The sequence below is a fragment of the Neophocaena asiaeorientalis genome, unplaced genomic scaffold (genome assembly GCF_003031525.2).
Source record: "Neophocaena asiaeorientalis asiaeorientalis breed wild unplaced genomic scaffold, Neophocaena_asiaeorientalis_V1.1 scaffold138, whole genome shotgun sequence".
NCBI lineage: Eukaryota > Metazoa > Chordata > Mammalia > Artiodactyla > Phocoenidae > Neophocaena > Neophocaena asiaeorientalis.
Genome location: NW_020172632.1, coordinates 5,066,640 through 5,079,214, shown reverse-complemented (window position 1 = coordinate 5,079,214; position 12,575 = coordinate 5,066,640). Strand labels below are relative to the sequence as shown.

Sequence of the window (12,575 nt, the reverse complement as noted above, 5' to 3'; positions counted from 1 at the left end):
GTACCTTTGTATGTAAGAAAAAATGTTAATAATTTCATAGGTATGTTAGGACAAGGCCCAAAAAAGTAAGTCAATTTAAAGACAATATCAAATAAATAATAGTACTGCTAGTGTTTAGATATGGCAGATCTAAACATGACGGTATGTGATTGATTGAAGTTGGGAAATACTGGTGCATAAGATCAGCTACAGGGGTCTGGTCACTTGAATTAGTGAAAAATATCATTTAAAGATTATTTTCTTAAAAAGGTGACAAAATAAGGTGACAGAGTGAGGTGGTTAAGACTGTGAGCTCTGGAGTAAAATTTCATAGGTTTTGAATCTTATCTTCCCCACCTAATAACTTTGTAATCTTGGATAAGCTGCTTATCCTTTAAAACATGTCTAAGTTTCCTCATTTTTTAAAATGTGGAGATGGTGCTGCCTTTGTTATAAAGATTAAGTGAAATAATTCAATAGTGTTTCATGTAGTCCCTGACACAGTAGGCAGGCAATGGCAATTAATATCCTTTATTGTTATTATTTCTCCAATTAAATGCAGTTTTGTTATTTGTTAACATGGAGAACAAGTTGAAATAGCTTAAGGAAGCTAGTAGACCAAATAGAGGTCCTTTCAGGAAACTTGTTTTAACAAGCTAATAAGAATGAGGGACTTCATGGCAGTCCAGTGGTTAGGACTCCATGCTTTCACTTCAGGGGCATGGGTTCGTTCCCTGGTTGAGGAACTAAGATCCTGCAAGCTGTGTGGCCAAAATAAAACAAACAAAAAAACACTTGTTACCAAATAGGTAAGTATGTTTTAGGACTTCCCTGGCGGTCCAGTGGTTAAGACTCTGGCGCTTTCAACATGGGGGCTCAGGTTCGATCCCTGGTTGGGGAACTAAGATCCCACATGTCACATGGTGTGGCCCACAAAAAGAAAAACCGAAAAAACCCAAAAATGATTTATATGGGAATTCCCTGGTGGCCCGGTGGTTAGGACTCAGGCTCTCACTGCTGAGGGCCCAGGTTCAATCCCTGGTCGGGAACTAAAATCCCACAAACCGTGTAGTGTGGCCAAAAGATTAATGGATTAATCTCCATTAGGTCCAACTTTAGCTCCCACCTAGCACTTCCACCATTTTTCCTTTTGCCGTTTGTACATTCAGTAAATATTTTGGGTGATCTCCGCTATGTGCAGGTACTGATCTAGTTGCTAGGAATATAACAATGAACTAAACAGATAACTATACTTACTTACAGAGTTAATATTCTAGTGGGAGGAGACAGACAACAAACATAGTAAACAACAAAAGTATATAATAAGTTAGATAGTGATAAATCTTATAAGAAAAATAAAACAGGAAAGGTCATAAGGAATGATGCTGCTGTGTCTGGTGGTGGTGTTTCAAATTTAAATTGTCACTGAGAAGGTGACATTAGAGCAAACACTTGAAGGTAAGAGGTGAGAGAGTGAGCCTGGTGAATATTTGAAGGGAGAATATACTAGATCTGGGCTTCTCAAACTTTAATGTGCAATTAAAGTGAATCAATTGGGAATTGTATTAAAATTCAGATTCTTGGGCTCCATTCTCCGAGATTTTTGATTTAGAAAATCTAGAGTCTGAGATACTGGATTTATAACAAGCTCCTGAATGAAGCTGATGCTGCTGGTCAGGATCATGCTTTTGAGCAGCAGAACCTAACTCATCTTCTTACTTTCACTTATACCGTCCTTCCTTGTGTCTTCAACATAGCAGCCAGAATGATCCTGTTAAAATTATTCAGATCATGTTACTGCTGTTCATCATGTTTCAATGGTTTCCCATATATCAGAGTAAAAGCTAGTGTCCTTGCTGTGACCTTTGTGATCTTCGGCACTCCCCCTCCCCCCACTTCTCTGCCCTCATTTATCTACTTCTCATCATTTCTCTCTGTTCCAACTGCATGATATCCTTGCAGTTCCTCAAATGTGAAGGCAAATGTCCACCTGATGGCTCTTGCATTTGCTTTTTCCTTTGCCTGGAACACTCTTCCCCCAGATGTCCATATGGCTAGCTCTCTTACCTCCTTCACCTTCTCAGCGAGCCTTTTGCTGGGTCACTTATCTAAAATTTACAAACCTCACCTCCACCTCTGGCACTCCTTATTCTTTTTACCTTTTTAATTTTTCTCCATAGTTCTTACTATCATCTGTCATATTTAAATTTTTTATTTACCTTTTTATATTAGTTTTATTGAGATATAATTCACATGCCATAAAATTTGCCATTTAAAAATATACAATTTAGTGTTTTTTAGTGTATTTACAAAGTTGTATAGACATTACCACTGTCTAAATCATGAATATTTTCACCACCCCCAAAATAAACTCCATACCCATTAGCAGTCACTACTTATTACCCTCTCCTCCTAGGCACTGCCAACCACTAATTTAGTTTCTGTCTCTATAGACTTGCCTATTTTATATGAGTGAAATCATACAACATGTGGCCTTTTGTGTCTGGCTTTTTTCATTTAGTATGTTTTAAGATTCATCCATGTTGTAGCATATAGCAGTACATCATTCTTTTTCATTGCTGAATAATATTCCTGTTGTGCTCCTCTTGTGGTAGGAGACACATCACCTCCAGAGAGAGGCGCACTATTTTTATTTAGAAAAATTAGTGCTATCAAGAGAGAAGTGAATTTCAGGGTTCTTATAGATGGCATGTAGAGTGGCTTTTGAGGGCAGAGAGGAGAGGTTTATTTATTATCTATGAGCATTTACTTTTAGAAGTGTTTTTAGATACGTCCAGATCAATTTCTTTATTCAACACACTATTATTAAGTGTCATCTCTGGTCTAGGCATTGTATTAAAATCTGAAGGTACAAAGTTGAATAAGATCTGGTCATTAGCATCAAGGAATTCATTATCTAATTGTAAGAGGTAGATAAATAAATACAAATTACATTGCTGTGAAAATGTGAGATAATAGCGGGTGCTATGAGAATATAAAGAATATCAGACTGTCTTCTTTTTTTAAAATTATTTTATTTTTGGCTGTGTTGGGTCTTCGTTGCTACGTGCAGGCTTTTTCTAGTTGCAGAAAGCGGGGGCTACTCTTTGTTGTGGTGTGTGGGCTTCTCATTGCAGTGGCTTCCCTTGTTGCGGAGCATGGGCTCTAGGCACACGGGCTTCAGTAATTGTGGCACGTGGGCTCAGTAGTTGTGGCTTGTGGGCTCTAGAGTGCAGGCTCAGTAGTTGTGGCACATGGGCTTAGTTGCTCTGCGGCATGTGGGATCTTCCCAAACCAGAGATCGAACCCTTGTCCCCTGCCTTGGCAGGCGGATTCTTAACTACTGCACCACCAGGGAAGTCCCAGACTGTCTTCTGAAACAGTTGATGCTTAAACTGAATTTTGCAGGACAGGTAAACATAACTAGTTGAAGTAGGAAGGGCCTTGATGGTGGAGGGAACAGAACATGTACAGGCATTGATACTTGGAGTAACACTGATCCATTCTAGCACATTTGGTATGAATGAAGTGAAAAGTGTTAGGGCAGGATATAAGATTAGAGATATAGACAACTTAGCTCTCTTTTTTTGAGGTCTTGGCTTAAAGTCTCAGAAAAGCCTTCCCTGACCCCCATATCTAAAGTTTGTTTCCCTCTCAGTTACTTGTTTTTTTCCTTTATAGCACTTACTACAACTTGGGATTATTGTATTTAAACTGTTGACTGCCTTCAAGAGGGCAAGCACTGTGTGTTATATGTTAAAGAGTTTAAACTTTATTCTGAACTCCATGAGAGCCTGTTAAGTATTTTAAGCAAGAGAGTAACATGATTCAATTTGTATTAAAAAAAATCACACTGGTGGTGGAACCTACTATTATTCTAAGTATATATTGGTAGGTGCTGGAAATGCAAAGATTGAAAAGAAAGCACATAGTCTGTGCCTTAAAGAGATCACAATCTAGTTAGGAGGCAGAGAAGCAAAGAAAAAATATTGGTGTGATAGAGATATCCATGAGTTCAGTGAAAGCAAAGAAGGAGCCTCATGTGAGTCTGTGGTCTGGAGTATATATGTTCTTTTAGCTTCTTTTGTATATTGATAAAGTCACTGAAGTGACTTCAGTTCATTGAGTCATCTTTGGGACTTAAAGTAGCTTTATATCATATTTACTTCAGAGATTCGACAAAATGGTTATGTTATGTTACCCTTGTATAGTGAGTCTCAGTCATATTTGTCTTTTTTGATATAGATTCGTTGGAAGAAGATAGGCATTTGACCCATGAAGTAGATTTTTCTTTGTGAATTTTGATATCATGTATATCTTTTACTTTTATCTTACATAGGTATACCAACGTGCACAATGAAGGAAAGCATAAAGGAAGAATATTTTTTCTATATGTGTATAAATTGAATGTCTGTTTTTCATTAAAAAAATTTTAATTTACCAATTCTGATGATGGTAACTAAGTGATTGCTTCCTTTTCTAGGTAAAATGAAGAACGATGAATCTAATAAAGAAAATTCTTCAGAGATGGACTATTTAGAAAATGCCACTGTGATAGATGAATCTACATTGACACCTGAGCAGAGGCTAGGCTTGAAACAAGCAGAAGAACGCTTAGAAAGAGATCACATCTTTCGACTTGAAAAAGTATACTATGTGTTTTAGTTATTTGGAGGAAAATGCATGTTTCATAACTTTTCTTTCCCAAGTACAGCTCTTTTTATTTTTCCTATTATATTCCTTAGGTGGAGATACCATGCATCTTTCCTTCCTTCCCTATTTCCTTTCCTCTTCTCTCCCTCTCTTTCTTCTTTCCCTCCATTTGTTCAGCAAATCCTTACATCTGTGAGTCTGACTTCACTCATTCATCCCAGACTCGACAAACAGTGGCCTATCACCTTGTTTTTGTTTTTTTTAATTGTGGTAAAATACCTCATGTTTTTATAAACAGAGTTTTATTGGAACACAACCATGCCATCCTTATTATCTATAGCTGCTTTCTTGCTACCATGGCAGAGTTGAGTTTTGAGAAGTTGCTATGGAGAGTATGTGGACCACAAAGCATAAAATACCTACTGTTTACCAAAGCATAAAATATTTACTGAAATATAACTTTGTCCCTTTATAAGAAGTTTGCTGACCCCTGATTTACTCACTTATCAAATAGATACTGAGAGCTTGTTATGTTCTAGATACTGTGCTAGGCACTGGGGATATATGTTGGTGAAAATGGCACAGTTTCTGCCGATTAGAAGTTAACGGTCTATTTGGAGTGACAAATAAATTAGCAAATACTACAGGATGTACCGGACTTCCTCCTTTCCCCCTCAGTTTTCTCTTTCCTCTTTTTTTCTCCCATATTTACTGAATATCTCCTATGTATTAGGAACTGTTCTAGCCATAGGTATCTTGTTGCTGAGTACTAATTAATTTCTTAACCTAGAAATACAGATTCCCAGCCTTAACAGTAAAAACACTGCTAGATATTGAAGGAAAGAATCATAAATCAGTCTGTTCTTAAATAGATACTTGGGATATTTGTTAGTATGCATACAGGGAAATAGGTCATCATTCTTGATAAATAAGGAAGGAAAGAAAGAAATGGTATGATTTTGTATAGCTTAGAAAAACAAGATTATATTTAAATTGAAGAAGGCAATCCTGAGTCATTAGTAGAATTTATGACAGTAGTCACCTTGTGAAAGTAGGAAGGAGTATCAAGGAGTAGAGGCCCATAATGTAGGAAAGAGTTTGGATTATATAGTTAGTCTCACAAGATCCTAGTTAAAAGGAAGTCTTTTTTGCAATTTGCTATTTTATTTTTTGTATAAATTTATTTATTTTTCGCTGCGTTGAGTCTTCATTGCTGCACATGGGCTTTCACTAATTGCGGCAAGCGGGGACCACTCTTCATTGCGGTGCAAGGGTTTCTCATTGCAGTGGCTTCTCTTATTGAGGAGCATGGGCTCTAGGTGAATGGGCTCCAGTAGTTGTGGCACGTGGGCTCAGTAGTTGTGGCTCGCAGGCTCTAGAACGCAGCCTCAGTGGTTGTGGCATATGGCACGTGGGATCTTCCCGGACCAGGGCTGGAACCTGTGTCCCCTGCATTAGCAGGCGGATTCTTAACCACTGCACCACCAGGGAAGCCTGCAATTTGCTGTTTTACATAGTTCTGTCTTTCCTCTCGCTTTCCCTTTCCTAAGTTTGAAATTAGTCTGGATCTGTGCATTATCAAGATAAATATTGGATACCTTTCATGTGCCATGATCTGGTGATAAAAAGTTGAATTGGGGCATGTGTGGTTTTTTAAAAACCATCATACTGCTTTTCTAGGAGTTTCTCTTAGAGAAAAGCGTGTAAGCAAATAATAATAGTAATAACAATATTGTTTGAAAATAGGATCTTAGACAAAGGAGTAACCAACTTGAGTTGGGGTATAGAGGCATCAGTTTGGGGAATGCTTTATAAGTAGGTGACATTGGAACTGAGTCTGAAGGAATGGCTAGGAGTTGGGTTAGGGAATGGCTAGTGTAGGTAAATTGTATGACATGTATAAAGGGAATGTGAAAAATGTATTTTCAGGGAATATAAGCAGGGGACTGGTTGGGAAGATACGTAGTATATGAAGCAGGAAAAGTCAGTTCTTGGGAGAAGGAAGAAGTTGGGGTGGAATGGATATTTGATAGTAGTAGGAAAGAATGGCCTGGGGTGAAAGAAAACTTGGAAGCATGGAAAACATTTTGTTGTTGAATTTAGATTAGCAATGATGTAAAATCAGTGTGTGCCAATACCAGCATAGATATCTATAATTTCTTTTTCTTGTGGCTCCTTTTTGGTTTTCGTGCCATCCCAAACCTCTTGTCAATCCAGTATATTGTTAATTAAAGTTTTTCTTTACCAATTTAAAAATACTCATTAAGAATATTCTTACCAACTTGCTTTTGATTGCATCAGGTATTTGGTTCGCAGTGTACTTACAGATTATCTCACTGAGGAGTAAAGATGTAGATTTTTAACGTGTACTAAAGAAGGAATAAGTCCAAACTGTTAGATCAGAAGAGTAAATTTCCCTATAGCAAGTGTTAAATATTGACTAGGAAATACTTAGAATCTCCATGCCCAGGAATCTTTTTTTTTTTTTTGCGGTACGCGGGCCTCTCACTGTTGTGGCCTCTCTCCCTTTGCGGAGCACACGTGCAGGCTTAGTAGCCATGGCTCACGAGCCCAGCCACTTCGCGGCATGTGGGATCTTCCCGGACCGGGGCATGGACCCGTGTCCCCTGCATCAGCAGGCGGACTCTCAACCACTGCACCACCAGGGAAGCCCCCAAGTTACTACTTTTATTTTTTTCCAGTTTTATTGAAAAATAATTGATATATGTGACTGTATAAATTTAAGGTGTATAGCATGATGGTTTGATTTACATATATTGTGAAATGATTACCACAGTAGGTTCAGCTAACATCTTCTCGTATAGATAAAATGAAAAGAAAGAAAAAAAGGGATAAATATTCTTGGGATGAGAACTTTTAGGATTTACTCTCTTAACAACTTTCTTATATATCATTCAGCAGTGTTTATTACATTCCTAGTACTTACTTATCTTATAACTGGAAGCTGGTACCTTTTGTACACATTCCTCCAATTTTCCCCTCCCCTCCTCTGGTAACCACAAGTCTGATTTCTCTTCCTATGAGGGTTTTTTTTTTTTTTAAGATTCCTCATATAAGTGATCGTACAGTATTTGTCATTCTCTGTCTCACTTATTTTACTTAGCATAATGCCTTCAGGGTCCATCTATGTCATTGCAAATGGTAGGATTTTCTCATTTTTTAATGGCTGAATAGTATTCTATGTCATATAAGTTTCAGGTGTGCGATATAGTGATTCATAATTTTTAAAGGTTATACCTCATTTATAGATATTAAAAATATTGGTTATATTCCCCGTGTTGTACAGTATGTCCTTGTAGCTTATTATATACATAATAGTTTGTACCTCTCTATCCCCTACCCCTCTATTGCTCCTCTTCCCTTCCCTCTCCCCACTGGTAATCACTAGTTTGTTCTCTATAACTGTGAGTCTGATCTCTAATTCATTTATTTCTGCTCTAATTTTGATTATTTCCTTTTTTCTGCTGATTTTGGGATCAGTTCTTTTTCTAGTTCCTCATGGTAGAGTTAGGTTGTTTATTTGGGATCTTCCTTGCTTCTTAATGTAAACATTTATTGCTATGAAATTCCCTCTTAGAACTGCTTTTGCTGTATCCCACAAGTTCTGATATGTTGTTTTTCCATTTTTATTTGTCTCAAGAAATGTTTTTATTTCCCCTTTAATTTTTTCTTTTATCTGTTGGTTGTTCAGGAGACAAATCTTTATTCTAGCTGGTCTACAGAAACTTTAAAGGAGGCTTATCAATATGTTTGTTTAATGGTAAAATAAATATTTTAACTATAATAAAGGAATTTTTAAACATTTTTCATGTGTCCCTTCTGTGAAACTAGAAGCCTCATGATACTGAGGACTTTTTTGTCTTATTTACTGTTGTGCCTAGTACAGTGCCTTGCACATAGTAGTTGGTCAGTAATTAAAGGTAACAGTTTGCTTAGTGGTTAAGCGTATGGACTTTTGGAGTCACTAGGTCTAGCACTGTCACTTACTGGTTAGATGATATTGGATAAGTTATTTAACCTCTTTAAACCTCAGTTTCTTTTTATTTATTTATTTATTTATGGCTGCGTTGGGTCTTTGTGGCTGTGCACAGGCTTTCTGTAGTTGTGGCGAGTGGGGGCTACTCTTCGTTGCGGTGCATGGGCTTCTCATTGCGGTGGTTTCTCTTGTTGCAGAGCATGGACTCTAGGCGTGCGGGCTTCAGTAGTTGTGGCACGTGGGCTCAATAGTTGTGGCTCACAGGCTCTAGAGCACAAGCTCAGTAGTTGTGGCACACAGGCTTAATTGCGGATGTGGGATCTTCCCGGACCAGGGATCGAACCCGTGTCCCCTGCACTGGAAGGCAGATTCTTAACCACTGCGCCACCAGGGAAGCCCCAGATCTCAGTTTCTTTATTTAAATGGATTCAATAAAAATAATGACACCTCGCTTATTGGGCTATGATGATTAAATTAGATAATACAAGTAAAGGTCTTAACACAGTGCCTGGTATGTGCTAAGCACAAAATAAAGGTTAGCTACTTGTAGAGTTGAATTATTTTACCAAGTAGGGCAGTTTTTATTATTTCATTTTATGGGTATAGAAGCAGGCTCAAGAGTTAGAGATTTAAACGAGATCAATTGAGATGCCATTTCAGGCCTCTGGCTCCCCATTCAGTGTTATACCAAGCTTTTCTTACTAAAAGATTCCAGACGCAGTCGTTGTCTGCTCACATTTTACAATTGAAAAAGTTGTCTAATGAGTGCTCTCATGACTGCTGTAGTGACTTCATCAATATGCATGGCTTTAGGAATTCTGTGTTTATGCTTTCAACTCCTGAATCCAACGCTTCTTGCCACTTACACCACTCTTACCTTGAACCAAGCCAGCCAACATCATCTGGATTATTGTAGTATGATCATAATGGCATTAGACTCATCTTGTTTCTATTCTTTTTTTTTTTTTTTTTTTTTTTTTTTTAATGCTATTTTTTTTTTTTTTTTTTTTTTTTTTATTTTATTTATTTTATTATTTTTGGCTGCTTTGGGTCTTCGTTGCTGTGCATGGGCTTTCTCCAGTTGCATCGAATGGGGGCTACTCTTCGTTGTGGTGCGTGGGCCTCCCATTGCAGTGGCTTCTCTTGTTGCGGAGCACGGGCTCCAGGCACGTGGGCTTCGGTAGTTGTGGCTCGCGGGCTCTAGAGCACAGGCTCAGCAGTTGTGGCACACGGGCTCAGCTGCTCCGCGGCATGTGGGATCTTCCCGGACCAGGGCTCGAACCCGTGTCCCCTGCATTGGCAGGTGGGCTCCCAACCACCGCGCCACCAGGGAAGCCCCTGTTTCTATTCTTAATATAGAAGGCAAGTGATCCCTTTGAAATTAGATCTTGTAATTCTTTGCTCAGAAGCCTTCAATACCTTCCCCTCACACTTAGAATAAAACTTGGAGTCCTTAAGAGGGGTCTTGTCATCTGACCCCCTTTACCTCTCTTTTCCAGTCATAGTAGCCTTTTTGTGATTTTGCAAGCAAATTAGGCACATTCCTTCCTCAGGGCCTTAGCATTCACATTTATCTCTGCTTGGAATGTCTTTTCATATATCCACACAGCTCAGTCTTTCACCTCAAGACATTTTATTAATAAGTGATGACTATTATTAAAAAGGAGATAACACCTCCCCCACATTCCTATTTATTTATTTCTTTGTACATTTGTTTATTACCTGTCTTCCTACAGTAGAATGTCAATTCATGAAGACAAGGATTTTCATTTGTTTTGTTTACATTATCATCCTCACCTCCTAGAAAAATGTTTGACATCGTATGAGCTCAGAAAATACTTGGTGAATTAAGAAGTAGGTGTGGTTGGAAACTGAGAGAAAGAAGTCTGTGAGGGCTTAATTCATTCTGCAATAAGGACAGATTTGAAATAGTTTTAAACTAAAGAATTGAAATGACTAGATTGAGCTGAATTTTCTTATTTGCTTGTTGCCTTGGGCAAATTATTTACTTCTAGGGATTTAGTTGCTTTGCTAGTAAAATGGGGAATCCTCATACAGATGTTGTAAGGTTAATAGATACTCTATAAATGAAGACTGTATTTATTTTTAGTCTGTGGCAGGACTGTTTCCAAATTTGGGGCAAGTTTCGTATTTAAAGGAAATTATGTTATATTCTGAAGTGAGAATCTTTTTGTCAGGAGTTGCAGCCTATTGAAAGTCAATATGACATAAAAATTAAGCATTGCTGCAATTTCAGTGTAAGACACTAGAAACAATATTTTAAAATTCAACATGTATTTATTGTGTTTTTTAAATTTTTTTAATTTTATTTTTTTTATACAGCAGGTTCTTATTAGTCATCAGTTTTATACACATCAGTGTATACATTGTCAATCCCAATTGCCCAATTCAGCACATCACCATCCCTGCATCCCCGTGGCTTTCCCCCCTTGGTATCCATACATTTGTCCTCTACATCTGTGTCTCAACTTCTGCCCTGCAAACTGGTTCATCTGTACCATTTTTATAGGTTCCACATACATGCGTTAATATACGATATTTGTTTTTCTCTTTCTGACTTACTTCACTCTGTAGACAGTCTCTAGATCCATCCATGTCTCAACGAATGATTCAATTTCGTTCCTTTTTATGGCTGAGTAATATTCCATTGTATATATGTACCAGAACTTCTTTATCCATTCGTCTGTTGATGGGCATTTAGGTTGCTTCCATGACCTGGCTATTGTAAATAGTGCTGCAATGAACATTGGTGTGCATGTGTCTTTTTTTTTGGGGTGTGTGTGTTACGCAGGCCTCTTACCGTTGTGGCCTCTCCCGTTGCGGAGCACAGGCTCCGGATGTGCAGGCTCAGCGGCCATGGCTCATGGGCCTAGCCGCTCTGCGGCATGTGGGATCTTCCTAGACCAGGGCACGAACCCGTGTCCCCTGCATCAGCAGGCAGACTCTCAACCACTGCGCCACCAGGGAAGCCCTGCATGTGTCTTTTTGAATTATGCTTTTCTCTGGGTATATGCCCAGTAGTGGGATTGCTGGATCATATGTTAATTCTATTTTTAGTTTTTTAAGGAACCTCCATACTGTTCTCCATAGTGGCTGTGTCAATTTACATTGCCAACAACAGTGCAAGAGGGTTCCCTTTTATTCACACCCTCTACAGCATTCGTTGTTTGTAGATTTTCTGATGATGCCCATTCTAACTGGTATTAGGTGATACCTCATTTTTCATGTGTTTGTGTTTTTTACGTTTTTTTCTCTGTAATTCATTTCTAATCTCATAGTGTTGTGGTCAGAAAAGATGCTTGATATGATTTCTATTTTCTTAAATTTACTGAGGCTTGATTTGTGACCCAAGATGTGTTCTATCCTGGAGAATGTTCCGTTTGCACTTGAGAAGAAAGTGTAATCTGTTGTTTTTGGATGGAATGTCCTATAAATATCAGTTAAATCTATTTGGTCCTTTGTGTCATTTAAAGCTTGTGTTTCCTTATTTATTTTCATTTTGGATGATCTGTCCATTGGTGTAAGTGAGGTGTTAAAGTCCCCCACTATTATTGTGTTACTGTCGATTTTCTCTTTTATAGATGTTAGCGGTTGCCTTATGTATTGAGGTGCTCCTATGTTGAGTGCATTTATATTTATAACTGTTTTATCTTCTTCTTGGCTTGATCCCTTGATCGTTATGTAGTGTCCTTCCTTGTCTGTTGTAACATTCTTTATTTTAAAGTCTATTTTATCTGATATGAGTATTGCTACTCCAGCTTTCTTTTGATTTCTATTTGCATGGAATATCTTTTTCCGTCCCCTCACTTCAGTCTGTATGTGTCCCTAGGTCTGAAGTGGGTCTCTTGTAGACAGCATATATATGGGTCTTGTTTTTGTATCCATTCAGCAAGTCTGTGTCTTTTGGTTGGAGCATTTAATCCAT

The 12,575-nt window shown here is 38.1% G+C and overlaps 1 protein-coding gene across 5 annotated transcripts in view; it reads left to right on the top strand.

Moving 5' to 3' along the window:
* Positions 1 to 12,575, top strand: part of TUT4 (terminal uridylyl transferase 4) — a 135,218-nt gene that overhangs the window by 30,067 nt on the left and 92,576 nt on the right. For all 5 annotated transcript variants that reach the window (XM_024739266.1, XM_024739265.1, XM_024739264.1 and 2 more), the window contains exon 4: positions 4,463 to 4,626. In XM_024739266.1, coding sequence (XP_024595034.1) covers positions 4,463 to 4,626 — 164 coding nt within the window. The remainder of the gene's footprint in view (positions 1 to 4,462; positions 4,627 to 12,575) is intronic.